At 45.1% G+C, this 24,888-nt stretch overlaps 1 protein-coding gene across 1 annotated transcript in view; it reads right to left on the bottom strand.

Annotated features, from left to right (window-relative positions):
- GALK2 (galactokinase 2) overlaps window positions 1–24,888 on the bottom strand; it is a 286,795-nt gene that overhangs the window by 172,320 nt on the left and 89,587 nt on the right. Inside the window, exon 5 of the mRNA XM_040414020.1 lies at window positions 24,525–24,671. Within this exon, the coding sequence (XP_040269954.1) occupies window positions 24,525–24,671 (147 nt within the window). The remainder of the gene's footprint in view (window positions 1–24,524; window positions 24,672–24,888) is intronic.

Below are 24,888 nucleotides of genomic sequence, written 5' to 3'. Positions count from 1 at the left end.
CCCAGGGCTTAGAAGATCTATGTAAGAAAGGGTTGGAACAAGGGATTCTCCTGAAACAGGAATCAGAATTCATTTTGGGGACAGAAAGAAGGTTACCCACCTTCTACTGTCTACCAAAGGTCCATAAAAGCTTGATAGATCCTCCGGGACGCCCTATAGTGTCCGGGATAGGCTCTATTACCTCCAACCTATCGAGATATATAGATACTCAATTGCAACCTTTGGTCAAAAATATTAAGTCCTATTTGAGGGATACTACACAGATTATTCAGATCCTAGAAGGACTAGTGATAGAGCCAGATTGGATTATAGGGACTCTAGATATCCAATCCCTATATACAATTATAGATCATCAACAGGGATTGGAGGCGGTTAAACAGCAACTGATAAAAAGTGGGACATTTGAAGACCCTCAAATTCAATTAATACTGGAAGGGATCCAATATGTCTTGCGACATAATTATTTTTATTATGAGGGGGAATACTTTCTGCAGCAATGTGGCACTGCCATGGGGACCAGGTTCGCTCCGAGCTATGCCAATTTATTTTTGGCAGAATGGGAGTCCAACATCATCGAGCCCAGACTTGGGGCGGACCTGGTCCTATGGCGGCGCTACATTGACGACGTTATATTTATTTGGAGGAAGGGAGAGACAGATTTACTTGAATTCTTGGAAGGGATTAATAGGAATGATTTGAATTTAGTTTTCACATCCAATATTGGGGAGGATACAGAATTTTTGGACATATTAATAAAAAGAGAGGAGGACCGTTATGTATGCAGTACATATCAAAAACCATCTGCCAAGAACGGTTTTATTCTCTTTAATAGCTACCATCTACCCAGGTGGTTACTAAATGTTCCTCTGGGCCAATTCCGGAGGATTAAAAGGAATTGTACGAACCTGGATAGATTTGAGGAAGAGGCAGCCAAGATGAAACTCCAATTTTTGGATAAACAATATCCAGTCAGTGTTTTGGATGATTCTCTAAATAGAGTGAGGGAACTGGAAAGGAAATCCTTTTTTGAAGATAAAGGGGCAAGTGTATTATCTGAAGATCCCAAGTTGGATATTAAGATGATCCTTCCTTTTAATAGCAATTATAAAAAAATTAAGAACATTATTAGCAAACACTGGTATCATATATTGAGTGACAAAATAATAGGTTCACAATTACCCAACCTACCCAAAATAGTATACACTAAGGCCCCAAGTTTGAAACTTAGAGTAGCCCCGTCGGTGAAAGAAAAAAGAACCACAACAAATCTAGGCTCCTTTCTGAATTTGAAAGGGTTCTTGTCATGGTCTTACCTTCTTGCTGTTCTCCTTCGTTTGACATGTGCTGGCGGCCATCTTGGTTTCTGGGTTTCTTGTAGCCTCCCACCCTGCGGCTCCTCCTTCCCACTGGGAGGAGCTGGATGCCTAGCTCATATATATAGGAGGTCTGTGGCTTCAGTTCCTTGCTTGGTCCTCCTGTGTTCACATGCTTCTAGACTGCTGCTGCTTCTGGTTCCTGATCCTGGTTTCGTCCGACTACCCTGCTGGTTCCTGATCCTGGTTTCGTCCGACTACCCTGCTGGTTCCTGATCCTGGCTTCGTCTGACTACCCTGCTGGTTCCTGATCCTGGCTTCGTCTGACTACCCTTCTGGTTCCTGACCCCTGGCTTCGCAAAGACTCTGCTTCGGTTTCGCCATCCGTTTGGACTTTTGCTTTACAGCTTTATTTTCAATAAAGCCTTCTTATTTTCACTTATCCCTTGTTGTACGTCTTGTTCATGGTTCCGTGACATTAGGACCAAGCCATGAATTCTGACGGTACAGGGCCATCCTCGCTACCCACGCTGGTTGCCAGACTTGATCAGCAGGATCACCTGTTGGGTCGGTTCGCTGTGGCGTTGCAAACCCTGCTTGAACGCACGGCTCATTTCGCTCCCGTTGCCGATGGGTTGGTTGTCGCTCCTGGGCCCGCTCCTACTGCCGCTCCGGTTGTTGCGCCAGAGTCTACCCCGACACCTGTTGTTGCACCTGCGGTGTTTCGGGGTATGATCGGTTCTGCCCCTCTTCCACAGCGCTTTGGGGGAGAGCCAACTCAGTGCCGAGGTTTCCTTAACCAGGTGGGCATTTATTTCGAGTTGCTGCCACATGCCTTTCCTACTGAGAGATCAAAGGTGGGCTTCTTGATCTCGCTGCTCTCGGACAATGCCTTGGCCTGGGCCAGCCCTTTATGGGAGAACAACAATCCGGTGGTTGCCGAGTTTTCCGGTTTTGTTGCTTCTCTTCGGAAGGTATTCGATGTGCCGGCTCGTGCTGCCTCTGCTGCGAAGCTCCTTATGTCCATCAGACAGGGTTCACGATCCGTAGCTGAATACGCCATTGAGTTTCGTACCCTGGCAGCAGAGGTGGGCTGGAATAATGAGGCTCTGGTCGCTGCTTTCTCTCATGGTCTCTCGGATGCCTTGAAGGATGAGGTTGCAGCTAAGGACCTACCAGTGGAGCTCGAGTCTCTTATTTCTTTCCTGATTTTGATTGACACCAGACTCAGGGAGAGACCTTCCTTTAAGGAGAGCCTGCGGAGGTTTTCTAACAGATTGGCGCCTACGTTTGCTGTCCCACCCGTGCCTCCCTCTCCTCCCACGCCTCCTGGGGATGACTTGTCTGGGGGTGAACCCATGCAGCTGGGGTTTGCTCGCCTGTCCGAGGGGGAGAGGGTACTCCGGAGACGCGAGGGCCGATGCATGTACTGTGGTCTCGGTGGGCATTTTCGGTTGGCATGTCCGAACCGTCCGGGAAACGCTCGCACCTGAGATCCTGTCAGGGGCAGATCTTGGGTGGAGTCTCCTCGTCCCCGGTTTCCCGTGTTGACAAACCACTGATCACTGTTGTCCTCTCCTGGGTCGGGGGCTCGGTGACGACCCAGGTGTTGGTGGACTCTGGTGCTGGTGGTTTGTTCATTGATAGTGTGTTCGCTGCCGCCAATTCCATTGCAGGCTCGAGGTTCCCCACTGGCTCTTGAGGCGATAGACGGCAGACCCCTTCTGCCGCCACACGTGACTCATGAGACCCTTCCAGTGGGGATAGCCATTGGTGCCGTTCACAGAGAGTCGGTCTGCCTCCAGGTTATTTCGTCTCCACACTACTCGGTGGTCTTGGGGTACCCCTGGCTCCGGAAGCATAATCCGACTTTCGATTGGAGATTGGCCGAGATCCTCTCGTGGTCACCGCAGTGTGGGGCTAGTTGCATCCATGGGTCTGTCAAGTTGCTGTGTACTTCCTCGGACTCTCTGTTGCCTCCTGAATACGAGGAGTACCGGGATGTATTCGATAAGGTGCGCGCGGTTGCCCTACCTCCGCACCGCCCATACGATTGTGCCATAGAGTTACAATCTGGTGCCGTTCCTCCTCGTGGCAAAGTCTATCCACTGTCGGTAGCGGAGAATGAGGCCATGGAGGAGTACGTGAGGGAGGCGCTTTCACGCGGACACATTCGCAAATCCTCGTCCCCGGCAGGGGCTGGATTTTTCTTTGTGAAAAAGAAGGGCGGTGAGTTGAGGCCTTGCATCGATTACAGGGGTCTCAATCGCATCACGATCAAGAACGCTTACCCGATACCCTTGATTTCCGAGCTGTTCGATCGCCTTAAAGGGGCCACGGTCTTTACCAAACTCGACCTGAGGGCGGCATATAACCTGGTAAGGATCAAGGCGGGCGATGAGTGGAAGACCGCGTTTAACACCAGGACCGGTCATTATGAATCCTTGGTTATGCCCTTTGGGTTGTGCAATGCGCCCGCAGTCTTTCAGGAATTCATCAACGATGTTTTCCGTGACCTGTTGCAGCAGTGTGTGGTGGTCTATTTGGATGACATCTTGGTATATTCTGAATCCATGGAGGCCCACATTCTGGATGTCAGACGAGTGTTGCAACGGTTACGAGAGAACAAACTGTTCGGTAAGCTTGAGAAATGCGAATTTCACCGATCCCAGGTAACCTTCTTAGGTTACATAATTTCCGCTGAGGGGTTCTCCATGGATCCTGAGAAGGTTTCGGCTGTCTTACAGTGGCCCCAGCCCATTGGTCTTCGTTCCCTGCAGCGCTTTTTGGGCTTCGCCAATTATTATCGGAAGTTCATCAGGGACTTTTCCATGCTAGCCAAGCCTCTCACGGATCTGACCAGGAAGGGCAGTAATTCCCAGGTCTGGCCGCTCGAGGCCATCGGAGCTTTTGAGGCTCTAAAGTCCGCCTTTGTGTCGGCTCCGATTCTGTCGCATCCCAACCCTGGGTTGCCCTTTGTCCTCGAGGTGGACGCGTCTGAGACGGGAGTAGGCGCCCTTCTGTCTCAGCGTAGAACACCAGAGGGTCCTCTGCTTCCTTGTGGGTTTTACTCCCGGAAACTGTCTTCCGCGGAGTGCAACTATCAGATTGGTGACAGGGAGTTATTGGCCATCGTGCAGGCCCTTAAAGAATGGAGGCACTTGCTCGAGGGTTCGGTGGTTCCGGTCCTCATCCTGACGGACCACAAGAATCTGACCTACCTTTCTGAGGCCAAGAGATTGACACCACGTCAGGCCAGATGGGCTCTGTTCTTGTCACGTTTTGATTACGTGGTCTCCTACCTACCCGGTTCCAAGAACATCAGGGCGGATGCCTTATCACGGCAGTACTCCGAGCTGTCCAGGGAGGAGTCGATTCCGACTTCGGTCATACCTCCGAATCAGATCTTGGCCGCCATTCGCACCAGCCTGACCTCTCCCCTGGGTGAGCAGATTTTGGCGGCTCAATCTGGTGCTCCCTCTGGGAGACCCAACGGCAGATGTTTTGTGCCTGAGGAGTTGCGCACTCGGTTGTTGCGAACCTACCATAACTCCAAGACCGCGGGGCATCCTGGAAAGAATCAGCTGTCCTGGGCTGTTTCACGTCTGTTCTGGTGGCCTTCCCTACGTTCCGACATCGCCGCATATGTAGCGGCATGCTCCGTTTGTGCCCAGAGTAAGTCCCCTCGGCACCTTCCGTTGGGCCTTCTGCAACCCATAGCCACCGGGGAGCGCCCATGGTCACACCTGGGGATGGATTTCATTGTGGACCTCCCTGCATCCCGAGGCCATACGGTCATTCTCATGATTGTGGATCGGTTTTCCAAAATGTGCCACTGTGTTCCTCTCAAGAAGTTACCCTCTGCACAAGAGTTGGCCACGATTTTTGCCAGGGAGGTCTTCCGGTTGCACGGTTTGCCCAAGGAGATTGTGTCGGATCGGGGGAGTCAGTTTGTGTCCAGGTTCTGGCGCGCCTTTTGCTCCCAGTTAGGGATTCATCTCTCCTTCTCCTCGGCCTACCACCCTCAGTCCAATGGGGCCGCAGAACGATCCAATCAGGCCTTGGAGCAATTCCTTCGTTGCTATGTCTCCGATCACCAAGACAATTGGGTTGACCTCCTGCCTTGGGCTGAGTTTGCCAGGAACACGGCGGTGAACTTTTCCTCTGGGACGTCTCCCTTCATGGCCAATTATGGGTTCCAACCTGCCGTGTTACCGGAGGTATTCTCTCCCCAGGATATTCCGGCTGTGGAGGATCACCTTTCCGTCCTACGTGCTTCTTGGGTACTGATCCAGAAGTCCCTTGAGGTCTCTGCGCAGCGCCAGAGACTCCAGGCTGATCGCAGACGAGCGCCTGCTCCTTCCTACCAGGTCGGAGACCGTGTATGGTTGTCCACCCGCAACCTCAACCTTCGAGTGCCCACTCCCAAGCTGGCGCCTCGCTATGTTGGTCCCTTCCGAGTGCTTCGCAGGGTAAACCCGGTAGCCTATGCCCTTGCGCTTCCTCCTGGCATGCGGATCTCCAACGTGTTTCATGTCTCCCTGTTGAAGCCACTGGTGTGTAATTGTTTCACTTCCTCGGTTCCTCGGCCTCGTCCGGTCCAAGTGGGTAATCGTGAGGAGTATGAGGTGAGCAATATCCTGGACTCACGCCTGGTCCGCGGTCGGGTGCAGTTTTTGGTCCATTGGCGTGGTTATGGTCCAGAGGAGCGTTTCTGGGTTCCCTCCGCAGATGTCCATGCTCCTGCCTTGCTCCGAGCCTTCCACGCACGCTTCCCTCAGAAACCGTTCTTTACTCCGCGGAGGAGGGGCCCTTGAGGGGGAGGTACTGTCATGGTCTTACCTTCTTGCTGTTCTCCTTCGTTTGACATGTGCTGGCGGCCATCTTGGTTTCTGGGTTTCTTGTAGGCTCCCACCCTGCGGCTCCTCCTTCCCACTGGGAGGAGCTGGATGCCTAGCTCATATATATAGGAGGTCTGTGGCTTCAGTTCCTTGCTTGGTCCTCCTGTGTTCACATGCTTCTAGACTGCTGCTGCTTCTGGTTCCTGATCCTGGTTTCGTCCGACTACCCTGCTGGTTCCTGATCCTGGTTTCGTCCGACTACCCTGCTGGTTCCTGATCCTGGCTTCGTCTGACTACCCTGCTGGTTCCTGATCCTGGCTTCGTCTGACTACCCTTCTGGTTCCTGACCCCTGGCTTCGCAAAGACTCTGCTTCGGTTTCGCCATCCGTTTGGACTTTTGCTTTACAGCTTTATTTTCAATAAAGCCTTCTTATTTTCACTTATCCCTTGTTGTACGTCTGGTTCATGGTTCCGTGACAGTTCTTTAAATGTGGGAGGTGCATGGGATGTAGGATGAGCCTACAAGAAAGAAAGATAGATACAATACACTCAGCACATAACTCTTTTACCTGGGAGATTAGTGACTGCCTTACGTGTAACTCATCTGGGGTTATTTATCTGATCCAGTGCCCTTGCAAGCGCCAGTATATTGGCAGAACAAAAAGATTGCTAAAAACTAGGATTAGCGAACATATTTCGAACATCAAAAAGGGATATGTAAAACATTCACTCTCCAAGCACTACGATGAGGTACATGGCAGGGACCCGTCTAAATTATTTTTTGTAGCGCTAGAAAAGATTAACAAACACTGGAGAGGGGGTGATTTTATTAAAAGGATGTCCAGAGCTGAATCGAAACACATATATGAATTTGGCTGTTTACTGCCAGCAGGCCTAAATTCAGATCTGGAGATTTTTGGTTTCTTATAGGGTGGTGTTCCCGTCTCTGATGGGGGACCCCAGGTTTTGCCGTTTCCTGGCACTGGGATCCCCCCTCGGAGTAGGGATTACCACCCACAACATCTGAATCCCAATCTATCCTGATTCCCCCTATTAAATCACAGTCACAGATTTATCAAAAATGAACAAAAATTTCTCAGCCAATGGATCAGAAGGGGATTTCTAATCACAATGAAGATTTATATGTATTTATATTCTTAATATTTTTAACATACTTGAGATTTTATGTATTAAAATGTGATTTTGTAACTAGGTTTATTTTGTAATGTAATATGGCATAACCTTGTAATGTGTTGGGTGTATTATTAGAGAAAACGCATCTGAATTGAAAAACCGCAATTGAACCGCATGATAACCGCATTGATGAAATTTTGCCAAAATGAATCCAGGATCCGGAATTTTTGGATGACCTAGTGGACTATAAAAGGTGGAGAGGTATGAGTGGCGCTTCAACCACTGAGGAAGGGGTGCAGACGCCCCGAAACGTGTCTGGTGTTAAGGAGAGAAGTGCCCACCTAATCTCTTGGATCTCCATTGCATGGCCATGCGATAAGAACTTTAGAAAAAGGAGAAATACCTCTACAAAGACCGCTCTACTATACAACTCTGGATATTATCAAGGTACTATCACTGCCTGCTGAATCCCGCGATAGTGTAACGTCATCAGTACGAGACGGCTGACGCGAGACGCCGAAGCAGCCGGCGCAGCTCGCCTCTCGTGGAGGACTCTGAGACGTGGTAGCGGGAACGAACATCAGGAATCAGGTAGGAACCTTCTTCCCCGAGTTGGCTACAAGTAGTTTCCAACATACTACTTTGAGCGGCTGTATTACCACTGCCAAACCGGCACGGAGCACTTAACATATGGGACATTGTATCCACTACACTAATATAAACAGTCCGTCATAATCATCTGAGAAGCGGTTTGCGGCAATATAAGGTTTACAGGTGGACTTTGCTCATACATTTGGATACTCTCTGACAGAGTTCGTGGCACTACGAGTATCAGGAATATATTCAACTGTTTGCTGAATTGTGCAATTCACCCCTTCATTGGTACCAATTATTTGTACAAGTATTTGTATTTTTAGTTTATTTTAGTGATTTTATATGTATGTGATTGGATCCAGTAGGTCCTAATAAATATATTATTGATCCTGATATCCTGTGGTCCGAGTGTTGTGAGTGCTCACTCCCCTTTTTTCCTATATTAGTTATGCGGTCTGCTAAAAATACAGTCCGTGTGCATGCCACAATTTTTTCACAACCTTTACTTGAACTAGCTATTCTTGTCCAAAAAATGGACAAGAATAGAACATGTTCTACATTTTGCTGAACGTCCACACAAATGCGGACAGCACATTAACATCCATGTGACATCCGTATTTTTTTGCAGATCCAAAGATATGAATATGTCTGTGTGAATCCACAAAAAATGCGGATCAGACACGGACCCAAAATGCGGTGGTGTGCATGTAGCCTTAGGGGAAGCTTACAACCATATCTTGATTAATAGGTTTGTGCATAGCTGTGCCAAAATCAACTTGTACCACTCAGACCCTGCACTTCTTCCCTGCATAATGTTCACAATAAATATGAAATGCTACACATCTAGCAAAGTATGGAGAGATGATGGACAAATGGTTGGATTTATAATATGCTGAGATTGAGCAGTAAGCGGTGAATAGCTTTTATTAGTCCAGTCAAATGTACCATTCCCTACTTTTACTATTGTAAGTCTTTGTTGTTTTATGGCACTGTAGATTTTCAAGAAAATAAAACCACCGTTGAGAATACATAAATTTAACTTTCTTGAGGTTGTGCATTTCTGTGTCCTGTGTCCTATAAAACATCCTATTGAACGACAGGTATAAATTTTTATATTTATAGTCACTATTTCCTTGGTACCCCCACACCCCCTCTTCCCCTTCCACATACACCTTTCCCCAACCTGCAATGCATATTCCATCAGGACTACTGGTTAAGATTTAAAGAGGACCTGTTACATCTTTTGACATGTTTTTAGTAACTACTTGCATTCCCCGTGTAATACCAATTCTGGAGCATCTATTATTAAGACACTGTGTTGTGCCATTCCTGTAAGAAGCTTAGTCTGCAATAGAGGTACTGCTGGGTGTTACCAGTAGCTGGCGTGTCTGACTCTGTCCAAATAGTGCTGCTGGCTGGTACCTTTACTGCAAGCTGCTGGCAATTCATTAATAACTTCTAGTAGAAATAATAAAGGTATGGCACTCACAAAATATATTCTACAGATTTCAAACCAGCCCCTGGATCTGAATTATTTTGTAATTGCATGTAATTAAAAATTTAGCATAGCAAGTGAATTATTCATTAAAATGTATCTGTATAGCGCCACCTGCTGTTTTATTTTCTTATTTCTTTGACCTGCTCACTGAGAAGGCCGCACATGCTCAGTTTGATCCTTCAACTGCCTCCTGAGCTGTGATAGGGAGAGCATGGATACGCCCCCTGAGCGGCAGCAGAAAAGACTCCAAAAGAGCTGTCAGCTAGATATAAATCTGGCAGAGCGATAAATGGGGAGATCTCTGGATCCATGTGAGGCACAGGGCTGGTTCTAGCTTTGTTAGAAAGAGGTCGTCATTTACTATATGATGTCTAATTTCCATTTTTTACATTAGTCATGGGATAACCCCTTTGAAGGGGTATTCTCATCTCAGAGAATGGGGACATATCGCTAGGATATGCCCCCATTGTCTGACAGATGCGGGTCCCAGAGGTACACCAAGAACGGAACCCTAAAAGTAGTGGAGGGGCACTGCACACATGCAACTGCCCTCCATTCATTTCTATTAGGCCACTGAGAATAGCAGAGCGCTGGCTCGGCTATTTCCGTTGGCCCCATAGAAATGAATGGGGGGGCGTGGCCTGAGCATGGACATGTGAACAGCCAGTGTACAGAGCTCCCGGACCCTGGGCCCTCTTAAAGGGACACTGACAGGCCAAATCAGCATATATAGTTAGATATATGACATTACAGGTCTTATAGAGTCTTTTAAAAGCATATAAGTATCCCCCCTGTCCACCTTATAAAGAGCGAAATATAAAGTTTTATAACCTGCTTGTCCGGTCAGCAATCTGCCCAAGGGGCGGCGTTTCATGTGAAAATGCGCCCAGCTAGCCGCTCCCAACTGCCGTTCTTAAGCCCCGCCCAGCTCGTCATTATTCACTTCGCTGGGCGGCGGCTAGAACTCTCCCCAGTCCCGATCCTGCGCATGGGCAATTCAATCCTCTGGGACGCACTATTAACACCTTTGACGATGTGAGTGAGCAGCGCTCTGAAGCGCTGCTCTGAACAGTGCATGGCTGAGGCTGAGGCTGCAGCTGCCTCCAAGACGCAGGCAGGCTGTGTGTGTACGCATGCGCGATCTAACCACGGCGGGGCGCAGGCGCAGAAGATTGGGCATGAACGATGCCCAGAGGATTGAATTGCCCATGCGCAGGATCGGGACTGGGGAGAGTTCTAGCCGCCGCCCAGCGAAGTGAATAATGATGAGCTGGGCGGGGCTTAAGAACGGCAGTTGGGAGCGGCTAGCTGGGCGCATTTTCACATGAAACGCCGCCCCTTGGGCAGATTGCTGACCGGACAAGCAGGTTATAAAACTTTATATTTCGCTCTTTATAAGGTGGACAAGGGGGATACTTATATGCTTTTAAAAGACTCTATAAGACCTGTAATGACATATATCTAACTATATATGCTGATTTGGCCTGTCAGTGTCCCTTTAAATACCTTTTTCGTTCTCATAGTGGCCTTTTCCTCCTCCCATGGTCATGGTGAGACGCTCTGGACGCGGAGGGACCCGCTTGGTGCAGTCGGAACCGCAGATTGAGCACCCCATGCACCCGCGGTGGCCTCTTTCATCTTCACCCCATGCACATGGACCTCGCACCAATCGGCCTCATCACCATCTGCACCGGCTCCAGGGAGCGCTGGAGTTGAGGTGAGACCACCGCCAGACTCTCTCTGCCATGCGATGCGACGGGCGCAGGTGCCCTCATCGCCCCCTAATTGCACAGAGACTCTGGGGGGAAGCCTCCATAAGGCACTTGCACCAAATACAGTAGGCCCCCAGGTGCCGTTCCTGCAGACCAACATTGCAGGGACAACCCCCATGACCCCAATAGAAGCATTGCCATCCAGTGCCCCTGAAGCCATCTCCAATCCAGCAGGGGACCCCACAATTGAGCAGTTGTCACAGTATTTACCAGCTACCCCGGTCACCTTCCATACCCAATCAGCCACAGAGGACTCCGATTCGGCGTCCTCAGCCTCCTCTTCGCCTAGTAAACACTCTAAAAGGCCTAAATTACAAGATATTTGTACTCTCCCTACTAAAGCTGACTTAGAGGCGATGTTATTGAAGCTCGAATCTAAACAAGACAACGCCATTGCGTCAGTCAAAACTGACATTAGCATAATTTCTACTAAATTGACCTCCCAGGAGCATCTTTCTAATTCTCTGGACTCACGTCTGACACAGGTTGAGGCGAGCATGGCCTCTCAGAAAGCTCTAAACAGACACCTGCTGCTTCAACTTAATGGCCAGGAGAATAGAGGGCGCCGTAACAACATTAAACTGCGGGGGATTCCCGAAGAGATTCAATCTTCAGAATTGCGTAAAACAGTGACGGACATTTTTAACACCCTCCTCAACAGGCCGGAAGAGTTCGAGATTGAATTTGACAGGGTCCACCGAGTCCTGGGCCCTCGACGTGTAGGTGCCTTCAACCCGCAGGATGTGGTATGTCGCGTCCATTTTTTAGAGCAAAAGAGGACTTGCTGCAGAGAGCCTGGAGGCGAGGCCCGGTGCCTTTTGCAAATTCTCAAATCTACATTTTACCGGATGTGTCTAGGAGAACCTTGATGATGAGGCGTACTCTGAAGCCGATCCTCCAAGTTATCATTGAGGCTGGGGCCACGTATCGATGGGGACATCCCTTCCACTTGATTGTTCGCAGGAATGGAACCACATATGCTTTTCTCTCGTCGAACCAGGCAGAGGACTTGTCCCGCTTTTTGGATGTACCTACCGTATCACTACCGAACTGGTGGGACGTCCCGATCCCTACATCTTCTGCCTCAGTCTCATCTAGTCTCCAGTTGTATGGTGACAGTCGGGCATTGCCTCAAGATGTACCAGTGGGGGGTCAAGAATGTACTCCCCGTTCTGTTCCGGATTAGTGTGCCTGTGATGGGTCTTGAAGGACTTTCTTGTCATAGCCAGTATTTGGCTCTCCTAGAGCCACTGTGTAGGATTTTCCTAATCTTGCTCTCTCACCCATGTTTGAGGGCATGCTGTTATTGTTACCCATTAGCTGTGTTGCACTTGATGGCGACTCTGATTTATATGACCTGGGTCCAGGGACTGGGAGGCATTTTCTGATTGCTCTCCCTCTCTCCAACTAGGTCAGCGAATCTTGGTCGACTCTCTCTGAGCCTCCCAAGAATCGCATAGTGGGTGTTTTTCCCACCTTTTCTGCGGAGTTTGACTTCCCCCCTCCCTTTTGTCTCCTCTGTCTGTCATTTTGTATTTTTCACTCTCTCCTTTCTTTGCAGATTGAATCCATGACTACTGTCTAGTTAGCGTCTATCAACACCAATGGGCTAAATACTCCTGGGAGGCGCTCCTCCATTCTCCGGCTCCTATGGAGCAAGAAGGTACAAGTAGATTTTATTTAAGAGACCCACTTCCGTAGGGATGCTATGCCATCGCTTAAATCCTCTAGGCATCCGGATACCTATCATAGCTGCCTTCTGGGGTCAAGGTCGAGAGGTGTAAGCATACTCATTGCCAGGTCTGTTCAGCCCCTTTTGACAGTCGATCCATAAAGCGCTGTCCTCAATTTTTCAGTTTACGCTACCAAATACTCCTGTTTTATTCTTATTATTCTTATCGGATCTACCAATGAGAGTGCTTGGTGAGTCTTGTCTGTGTTCCCCAGTGATAGCGCAAGGTCGTGCATCCCTGTGAGGTGGTAGCTCTCTTTACCTCCGACAATTGGATGCTGGATCCAAAAGGTGGAGGAGATCCGGAGAATGGAGGAACTTACTTTGCAGTTACGAGCTAAACATAAAGCTTTCCTTGATGCTTGGGCCCAGTGGTTTTCCTTCCAGGAATCCCAGGAATTTCTGACCCTTTTGTAATGAGAAGCTGGGCGTTTCAATCTTTTTATTCTTCCGTGCTTCCCCCCTCCCTCTTGTGATCATTGTCCGTCATAGTTTTGTTCTGTCTTGAGTGTCGCAGCTAAGATCTGTCATATGTGTCTTTTTCAACTCTAACGGGCACTCTCTGCCAGTTTCCCTATATGCTTGTTGAATGCACTTTTCAATATGTTTACGAGTTTGATAATATATCCCTCCTGGTTATTCTCGTTTCTGGCGCCAGGATTACATATCTATCAGTGTCTTTCTGCAGGGTATATCTTAGACAAATTAGATGCGATTTCGAGGGGTACCTCACCCCACACTGCAGTTACTATTATACATTATTATGAGGACTGTATTATGAGGACCTCTCATTGTAGTGCAATGTTTTTGAAGTATGCAATGTATTTTGTCTACTTTTCTGATGCACTTTTTGTCATTCGTATATGCTTAAATAAAGAATAAAAAAAAAAAAGAAATGAATGGGAGCGGTGGCCACAGAAGCGCGGTGTGCTCCCATTCACTTCTATGGGGAGTGTGCATGGTAGTGGTCGAACCCAGGGAAAACTGGGGTCCTCCAGACACCACAGGTCGATCTGCAATATCACCACAACCTCTGGATAAGTGAGACTGTTTTTGGAAGAAAGCAACCATGTTCCTTCAATGCTGGATGACCCTTCTAAGTCCAAATTTGCCCTCACTGTAGTTTTGTTCTGCACCAGTTGGAAATGTAATTATTTTTACAGAATCTGGTATCCTTTATTATTTCCACAAGTTTCAGCTTCCGGGTTTATATCTAAGTAACAAAACATAAAACTACTTGGTTGCTAAGAAACTCAGGAGGGTACAATGCATTCAACCCCAAAGCATGATCGGACTCTTTTGGCCAAACCTCATTACAGCCATAGTAGCTGCAGACACAACATCTGTAGACAGATGAGAGACGTGTGCAACCGAGCTCAGGGTTCTGCTTCATCATCTGTTTTACCTTTATCTAATGCAATGACAACATTGTTTGCAGTCCACTAATTTTACATTTTGTTTTAAGGTTCGGGCTAAGAATATCAATCATTTTTTTGGCAGGCTCACACAAATAACCGAGACTCACAGGCCACAATCGTTTAAACAAGTATCAGGTCTCAGGCTTGCATTTACATTAATCTTTCTGAAACATAGCTATTAACCCATTGGATACAATGACGGCAGCATGGGGTTAATAACGTCAGCATGTACAAGGAGATCAGGCTGAGATTATGTGGTTTTGGCTGCAGATTCTTTCCAGGCCCCCAAAATAACCACTTTCTCACTTCTGATTCAGAAGCTGGATGAGTCTCAATGTGGTTGGTAGGTTAGAGAACAGTGTTCAGTAGAACTGTAATGCAAGGAGGTCACACGGCACATGTGTGCACAGCATGTGAAAGAGGACCGTACAGACCGCGTGGTATGATGTACTTTATATCTACAATCCAGCATTTATTTCTCTAGACTAAAAGTACTGTAAGACGCGTGTAGTAAAAATCTCATACTGTATCTGATCAATTAGGCAACATTCCTATGGTCATACGTGTAGTATGGCAGTTCTAGCAGTGTTGAACATGACAGTCATTTTAAACATACATGAAAATGACAATTAGAGATGCATAGCAGGGTTTACTTGCAGGTTACTTTTTATTTTATTCCTAATCTGTTTTCATGTTTTATTGTAGATTTTTAAAATTCAGCATTCAGAGATATGCTTTACAGCAGCCAGATGGACCATAGGAAACACAAGACAGGAGGTGTTCTTTGACTTCTATGACAGATATTTCTAGCCATGCTCTTGTGTAGAGGATACTGTGCAAGCTAATACCTATTTAACCACTGTCAATGGTGAATCCTGTGCTATCTATACAGAGATGTTATCTTTAATTGTAATCCTGCTGTGATGATAATGAGATAACTGCCAAGAAGTGAACTCTAGAGAATATGAAGTGTGAAAACTAATGTTTTAGGGATTTTTTAGGTAAGTAGGAACATGAAAAATTTTAAGAAATCATAAATTGTTAACAAAATATGCTGTGCGGAATACTAGACAGAGGGATGGGGCTCCCTTTATTTGTATATCAACCCTCCACAGAGTGATCACTAGCTGCTGATGAGTTACTATGGCAAAAAGGGTAGTAATAATAAAGTGCCCTCCACAGTCTGCCATACAGTAGTTATGAGCCAATTATGTTGTGCCAAAGATGTGGCCTAATAGGTTGCTTAAGTATTTCAAAGTATTACATATGCGACAGAGACTTAAAACCAATAGAAAAAAAGTTTAATAAAATTAAGTAAAAAGTCCTGAATTAAAAGGGGTTGTGCCACAAAAAATATTCAGCATTTTTCAAAACACTTGAATCTGATTACTTTTGTAATTAATAATTAGTATATTAATGAGCTATTAAATAAAATGTATCTGTATAGCTCCACCTGCTGTTTGTTCTTTTCCTTATTTCTTGTCCACCTCATTGAGATGGTCGCAAGCGCTCAGTTTAAATAAGTTAAATAATTAGCGTCCAATGTGAAAAAGTGAACAAGCAAAGCTGAAGCTAGCTTAGCATTAAATCTGTTTTTATTATGTTCTGGGACCCACACTAATAACTATAATGACTCAGCTATCTCCATTAGTCCCACAGACTTTGAATAAGGAGGTCATCCAATCCTGGAGTAATGCATAAAAGGGAACCTGTTACCATGAAAATGTGACGTAATCTGGATGCAGCAGGTTATAGAGCAGGAGGAGCTAAGCAGATCGATATATAGATTGATAGGAAAAGATTCAGTAAAATGTATTTTATTCTTATATTTTTGCTCATTCTGGGCTTTGGAGTCAAGGAGGCGGTCCCATCAGTGACTGACAGTATCTCTGCACGAACAGTCATTGAGGGATCACTGATAGGACCACCTCCTTTACTTCACAGCCTAGAATGAATGAAATACAAGTTTTACTAAATCTTTTCATATAAAACTTTACATCAATCTGCTCAGTTCCTTCTGCTCTATAACAAGCTGCCTTAAGCTCAGACACCATGTTCAATGTGACAGGTTCCGTTTAAAAGGGTTTTTCCGTTTTGCATCAACATCCTTTAAAATAATAATTTATGATGGTAGCTGTAATTTTGTAATGTATTTCTTTTACCTTTATTGCTGCTATCTTCTGTTCTGGGCGGTGGTCACACCACTATGTCCATATGTCCATGGTTCTGTGAAAGGGGCAGTGATAGGGGAGGGTCTGTGTAACTAGCAGGGTCGGAGGAGCTATAAAGTAGCTGGGTTTGGTTGGATACTGAAACAGGAAGTGCTGCATACAGGATGGAAACCAGGGTGATTTGTTTACAGTGTAAAAATGGGTCAAAAGAGTTCAAATTGTAAAAAAAAAAAGTGGGGAAGATGTACAACAGGTAAGCAACTACTTGTGCTTATCTGTAAAAATAAATAAATCATGGTAATCCATGAAAACCCATTTATGGTACGATCCAGTTTGAGGGAGATAAAAGATTTGAGAGAAGTATGAGGCCCAGTGAGATGGGCTCCACTGTCTAGCCTAGGTCCCCAACAAACAATACAGCTAAGCTGCAATCATTGATCATAATGGCCAAGTAAATTTTATCCAACCCTGAAGAAAATAGCAGGTAGACATTACCCATATGTAGACTTCTGAAAGTCTTTAGTCTGAGATATGATGACCTTGCTGTGATAAAGCTCAAAGGGAGAAATGTGAATACCAGAATTACATTTTCATAACAGATTACCCATTTCTAACCAAATAGTTAACCACATGTAAGCAACTATCATAGCAGACATTTCAACAATCAAAAAAGAACTGCTGAAATCCCTTTTAGCAATTCAGGGGTTATGAACAAGCTGAGAATAGAAAAGGCAACTACAATTACAGACTTTTTTTTAATCATATATGTTTACAGGAAATGTGTATTTTGGCTCGTTCTTTGATGGTTAGGCTGCCTGCAATCAAAGAATGATCCTGAAAGAGCATACTTACTTATGGCAAAAGGAAACCAAATAATTAAAGTATTATCTAAAGTCACAACAACGTTTCAAAATAAAACTCCTTTGTGGTAACTGTTGGGCACTGTTACATGATGTGAATGACAGATGAATATTATTCACAATGGGAAATATGAGCATATTCATTCACTGGATGTGGTTACCAAAGGTCTTTTGTAAGATCAAGTGATATTATTAAACAAAAAAAACTAGGTTAACGTAACATTATAGCCCCCATAGGACTAGACCTATCACTGCAATGTGTACAGCTCATCGCTCTACTTTTGTGTTTTCTAACAAGTAAAACTACTTTATTTTCCATACAAAGCATACAGCATGGATTAGTTCAAATGCCCCCCGGCTGCTTTTATCAAGCAACCATAGCAAATCTTACTGCCAGTTTTAATCCATTTTGAAGCAGCTACAAATTATTAAAAGGGTTGTCCAACTTCAGTAACAAAACCAGACAATGCTTAAAATTGACCCAACATAAAAAATGCAGCAGTAGTTATCCAGTAGATCAAATGTGGCCATTTTGCCCTACCCCCCACCGGTCGGACTTTGTTTACCAGGCTGTAGCAGTGACAGGACACTGCTGCGGCCTCATCACCTCATCAGTCTCAGGCCATATGACTGGTTGCAGTGGTCACCAGTTGTCTACATGACGTCACCACTGCAGCCAAGGAGAACCAGAGAGGCAGCACTAGATGAATGTAACAGCGGTTGCTGTCCGCCGATGTTCCCCTGCTTACCGCCGTGGTCCCAGGCTCCATGTTCTGCGGTGATCTGCTGCCGGTGTTTCCCCATTCACTGCCTCAGTCCTGGGCTCTGTCCTTGCAGGCATCGTCCGTCTCCTGAATCCACTCCATGGTTTCCTTCCAGTCCCGGGCACAGCATGCTTTTAGTTTGCTCCCTGTAGCACTTCCCTAAGGGCCAGCGTCCATCACTTGAGTGTGACCTGTGATTTATGAGTTAGCACATGTGACCGTGCTCACTAATTCTAACCCTCCTGCACCTATATAAGTGGCTCAGCCCTTCCCAGGTGCCTAAGCGCCATGGTCCTTGTGTCCTGCAAAGTTTGCCGTTATCTCTGTTTGTGTCCCTGTTTTCTTGACTTGTGCTTGTGTTAGAGGACTCGGCTACCTGTTTGATCCCTGCCTGCTTGCCTCGACTCTCCTGTTGCTGACCCGGATTGCCTAACTTGTACTTGTGCCGCATGTGCTGACCTATTTCTTGTTTTGATATCACCTCTGCCTCACCCTTCAGTCCTGCACTGTCGCTCCTGGTTACAGCTCAGCCTGCTGACTTTGTCTGTACCTCTGGTACTTTGCATTGGTACCCCCTGGTTTGCCTGAACCATCTGCCTCATGTGCCAATCCTCCTCAAGAGGTGGCAACCTGGTGTTCCCTTCGGGAAAGTCTATCCCCACCATCAGCGGACTCCAAAGAAAGAGGGGTTCACTTAGACAACGCCCTTAAAGGAGGTTGGTCATGTGGGACAGTGGGTTTACACCCACTGGTTCTTGACAGTATGCTCAGGCCATGGACCCTGATGGTCATCCCAAGCCTGTTGTACAGGAACTGATGCAGTTCATGCATAATGTAACTGCTTGTCTGGATGCCACCTCTCTAGAAACTGCAGGGTACCAGTCACTGCTACCCCTGCAATACCCATACCTGCGAGTCTGGATTTGACTGCCACAGACATGCGACTTCCCTATTCTACCACACTATGGTGCAGATCCTAAAACCTGTCGTGGATTCCTGAACCAGTGCTTGATACAGTTTCCTACTGAGCGGTCCAAGGTCACCTTCATTGTGTCCCTGCTGTCTAATGAGGGCTTTGCTTGGGCAAATCCGATTTGGGAACATGGAGGTCTGGAGACTACTAACCTGCGGTCTTTCCTGGCTACCTTCCGGCTGGTCTTTAGAAAGCCTGGGCGCACGTCCTCCGCTACTTCAGCTCTGCTGCATCTATGTAAGAGTTCCTTGTCTGCTAGTCAGTATGCCATACAGTTTCATACCCTGGCTGCAGAACTTGCATGGAACAACAAAGCTCAACTGGCGGAGTTCTGGGAGGGCCTTTCTGACCGGATTAAGGATGAATTAGCTGGTCGCGACCGTCCATCCAGTCTGAATGACCTGATCACCTTGGCCACAAGAATTGATATGTGATTCAGGGAACATTCTAAGGATGCATGCCCCAGAAGACCACCTCGCCTGGCTCCATGCTTCCAAAGGCCGGTCCTTCCTCTAGTGTCCACCCCATCTGAAAAGCCCTTGCAAGTGGAGTGCCTACGATTGTTTGACCAGGAACTTCTATGCCGAAAAGCAGAAAACCTGTGTCTGTATTGTGGAGGCAAGGCCCACTTTGTGGGTAATTGTCCACAGAAGCCAAAAAACGCCAATGTCGAGGATCAGTTGGAGAGGTCCGAGCCAAGGAGAAGTCCTCTCCGAAACTTTCTGTTACAGTGACTCTCTCTCACAAGGGAGTTGCTCTCTTGCTTTCTTCAGAGTTGCTTTCTTAGACTCTGGGTCAGCTGGTAACATCATTCAGCAGGCTCTAGTCCATCTCCCTACCATCCGTCTAGAAAGGCCTCTGCCAGTGGCTTCTGTAAATGGGCTATCACCTCCCGAACCGGTGCTCAAATTATATTGATGACCTATCCTCAGAACCCTTGACGATCAGATATTGATTACCTATCCTAAGTATAGATCATCAATATAAATCGCTGCACAACTCCTTTAACCTCTGAAGTCACATAATTAGTTGAATAAGGTCCCACTGTGTGCAAAATACACCAGTACTGAAAGGCCCCCCGAGTCAGCCACACTACTAACCAAGCAACATGAAGACAAAAGAGACTTCCAAACAGATCAGAGACAAAGTTGTGAAAAAGATCAGGGTTGGGTTATAAAAAAAAATCTCAAACTTTGGACATAATACACAGATAAGCCTTGCAGGCTAAATACCAACTTGACCCAGATAATTATATCTCAATAAAACATAACTTTTAATCGTCACTAATAAAAACTGATTGTGTGAGACAAACAATAAGGTGTTCCCTGTCTTTGATGACTGGTTTATATGTGTTTTATTTTCCCCTGCAGGGGTGTGCACTCTCCCCGCTGAGGTCACAAACTTACTGATGACAAATCACTCATTCCCAGTTGCCGCACTGGTTACTATATAAAACTAAATCTATCACTTCGTCATATTGCTATTCAGTGGTGACTAATGACCCAGCTCAAATTAACAGGTGAACGGTAACCCTAAAACCTAAGAACTGCCTCCCGACATGTTTCACCAGCTAACCTGGCTTCCTCAGAGGTATTTAACAGCTGCGTGATTTGTCATCAGCAAGTTTGTGACCTCAGCGGGGAGAGTGCACACCCTTGCAGGGGGAAATAAAACCCATACAAGCCAGTCATCAAAGACAGGGAACAGTTTATTTTTAACACCTTATTGTTTGCCTCACACAATCAGCTTTTATTAGTGACGCTTAAAAATTATATTTTATTGAGATATAATTATCTGGGTCAAGTTGGTATTCAGCCTGCAAGGCTTATCTGTGTATTATGTAAATATACCTATACCCAGACAGGGTCCGTTTTTTGTTATTGTACATGGAAACTTTGGACATCCCACGGAGCGCTATTAAATCCATCATGACCAAATGAAAAGAATATGGCATAGCTAAAAACTTGAAAACAGAATGCACCACCACCAAAATTTACAGACCAAGCAAGGTGGGCATTAATCAGTGATTTAATAAAGACAGCAATAACAACACTGAAAGAGCTCAAAAGATCCACAGCATGCAAAGAAATATCTGTTCATAGGACAATGATAAGCCATACACTCCACACAGTGGAGTGTTATTGAAAAGCAGCCAGAAAAAAAAAAAAAAAAAAAGCAGTTGCTTAATCCTTAGGATACCGGAGATTTTTTCATTTTTGCGTTTTAATTTTTCTTCCCCATCTTCCTTATAACTTTTAGATTTTTCCGTTAAAAAAGCCGTATCAGGGATTATTTATTGTGGGATAAGATGTACTTTGTAATGCCACCATTTAATATGGCATATAATGTACTGGGAAGCGGGGAAAAAATTCCAAATGGGGTGGAATTGGAAAGAAACGCAATTCCTCCACCACTTTACGAGTTTTCTCCCTACGTCATTCCCTTTGTGGCAAAACTGACCCATGCCATTCATTCTCTGGGTCAGTATGATTACAACGACACCACATATCTATAGGTTTCTTTATGTCTAAATAGTGTAAAAATAAATCATCATATTCTGACCCCCAAGACTTTTTTTATAGTTATATTTACTGAGCTGTGTGGGATTTTTTGGAGTCTGTGTGACTTTTTGATGACATTTAAAAATATTTTTTTCGGTAACTGAAGCAATGAAAAAAATGGCAAATCAGACATTTTGACCCTTTTTTCAGTTACGCCATTCACTGTATTGGAAAAATATTTTTATATTTTAATAGTATGGGTGTTTTCGATGTTTATATTTTTATATGTATTTCTTTTTTTATTCTACAGAAAGGGAGGTGATTTAAACTTTTATATTTAAAAAATATATATATATTAAGTTTTTTTTAAACTTTTTTTATGGTTTTGTAGCTCATTTTGGAGGCTACAAAACATAGGTTTTTTTTTTATTCTGTACTGATATGTTTATTATATAATCGATATTGGTACAGAATTGCTCATTTCTTATGTTGGCCTGCCACCTGCTGGCCAAAATAATAATTGCATCTTCCATACTCTAGGTCTCTTCAGAGAGACCCAGTGTATTGAAATCAATTACCAGCATCCTCATTGGCCGCAGAGGATGCAGGTAAGAAGCCCGGAAGCGCTCGATCACGGCAACTAAAAGGTTTTAATGACCGTGATCTGCATTATTGCAGGTCGCAGTCATTAGCCGCAGGTCTCTGCTATTTGAAACAGCGGAGACCTGCCGGCCATGGTGCCCACTGAACACATGGCCGGGCCCCATGTTTGTTCATCGCTCCAGCGCTATACATGTACGGCGCTGGTAGCGGAAGGGTTAAAGACAAACATAAGAAAGCACATTTGGAGTGTGCCAAACAGCATGTGGCAGATACCCTAAACATATGAAAGAAGGAACTCTGGTCAGATAAGACTGCAGTTTAACTTTGAGAAACATGAGAAACAAGTGGTGCAAACAGAACACTTCTCTCGATTCCAGAACACCATTTCACAGTGAAGCCCTCAATTCCATTAAAAAACTGTGGAATGACTTGAAGACTGCTGTACACCAATGCAACCCATCTAACCTGAAAACATTGGAGCAATTTTGCCTGGAAGAATGGGAAAAAAAATCCCAATATCCAGATGTACCAATACACCCCAACAGACTTGCTGTAATTGCTGCAAAAGTTGGGTTCATAAAGTATAGACATTCAGTGGGTGAATACTTTTGCAAATAGGAGTTCTCTGTTTTGTTCTAATTATTGATTGTCACGATAAAAAATATTTTGTACCTTCAAGTTGTAAGTAATGTCGTCACAAAACGCCCGAAAAAATTAATTCCTAGCTGAAAGAAAACAATAAAAACACCAAGGGGTGAAAACTTTCACATTGTAACTGTTTGGAAGACTTTTAACTGCCATAGACTTCATAGACTGAAAGCAGTGGCTTAAATCAGTCTTTGCATGGATGAGACTGCCACTCGGCTAGAAAACCTTAAAAGGAGTAGTCCAAAATAATTACAAAATCTCAGACAAGCCCTAAAATGGCTATAAATAAAAAGACATGTTCTACTCACTCTAAATTCAGTGCAGTGAAATCTTGGGGAATCCAATTCCACTGCTTCCATGCTGTCTGTTAGCGTAAAAGCTGTTCTAAAATGCACGCAAGGTAACGGAATGTGATTATTATATAAAATATTAAATAATACGTCCGTCTAGCCTGTGGGGCACTGTTGCTTCCAGTAGGTTAGCAATAAAAACACACACCTGCAGCAAAGACTATAAAGATAAAGATACCCGACTTCAGCAAACACTAAAAGATAAAAACACCTAACTACAGCAAAAACAAAGAAAATGTGGGGAAATTGAAGCTCAGCACTCCAGAATTCTGCCTTTAAAAAGTCGCAAAATACAATAATGATGAATATGTATTTTTTTTTTCTTGTATAGACGTCAATTATACATACAACATTGCATATGCTGTAACCCTGTATTATATATAAAAATAATTCATATAAAACTGTTAAAAAAAATATGAATTTGCAACTTTTTAGGCTTTCTGCAGAAATTTTGCAACATTTTGCATTTTTACACCACTCCCTCTAATTTTTAAAAGTGGGTGGGAAAACAGATGTAGTTTGTTATGTTGAGTGAAACAAATTAAAAGGGAACTTGTCACCTCCCCAAATCATCCCAAGCCGCCAGCAGTACCTGCGTGTAGCCAGCAGTGTGTTTCTGATGATGCCTTTCTTCCTGAAGGCAGATGCAGCAAAAGTACTGAAAACGTTGTTTTATCCCCTACCCGCCACGCTTCTCCACACATGTTTAAAGTCAAGGGGGCAGCGGCCTCCTTGCTTCAAGTCACGGTAACCACGCCCCCTTCTCTGCCCCTTCACTGTGACTGACAGCCGGTAGTTCGGCTGGCTTTGCCGAACTCTCTGCATAAGCACTGTCAGTCTTAGCAAAGGGGCAGGGAAGGGGCCGCAGGTACCGTGACTTGAAGCAAGGAGGCCGCTGCCCCCTTGACTTCAAGCATGTGTGGAGAAGTGCGCCGGGCAGGCGATAAAACTACATTTTCAGTACTTTTGCTGCATCTGCCTTCAGGAAGAAAGGCATCATCAGAAACACACTGCTGGCGGCTTAAGATGGTTTTGGGAGGTGACAGGTTCCCTTTAAGATTTATCAAAAAGTCGCCAAAAATGTCTTAATGTTAGTTCAGTAAAGAGGTGGCATAGAAAGTGGAGTAACATACCAAGACTGACGTGTTAGACTTAAAGATGCACAAAATTTATCAAACATTATGTGACATTCGATAAATATGGCCCACATTATGGCAATGCAGACTATTGAAAATTTTACTTTAAAATTCCCTTAATGACAATTCCTCAATGTTTTTTTTATAATGTTTTTATTTGTGTCAAGTACTCATGTAATGTACTCACTCTACAAAATGACATGGAGTAAGAATTACCTTGGAAAGAGATTTTGCATTAGCAGTGAGAGTGGCCAGTCCTGCACAACACACCAAGGCACTTGAACTTGATAGGCCGGAACTTGGTGGAATGGTTCCATCCACTAAGCAATTCATTCCTTTGAGTTGGTCCAGATTGAAGTGCTCCTTGAAGATATAGAATTCATTTAATTTAGAAGTTATAATGAAATTAACACAGAAGACCCTAACTGTATACTAGATGCAAAATATAAAATAACTGCACAGATGCAGCAAACACTACCTTGACACTTATCACATTAAATACACAGTTGCAGCAAACTATAAACAAATAAAAAAAAATCCTTAAATCTACCAAGACCCCATCATATCTCGCAGTAACCAT

The sequence above is a fragment of the Bufo bufo genome, chromosome 1, assembly GCF_905171765.1.
Source record: "Bufo bufo chromosome 1, aBufBuf1.1, whole genome shotgun sequence".
Taxonomy (NCBI): domain Eukaryota; kingdom Metazoa; phylum Chordata; class Amphibia; order Anura; family Bufonidae; genus Bufo; species Bufo bufo.
The sequence above is the reverse complement of the archived record's forward strand: the minus strand, read 5'-3'. Positions and strand labels throughout refer to the sequence as shown.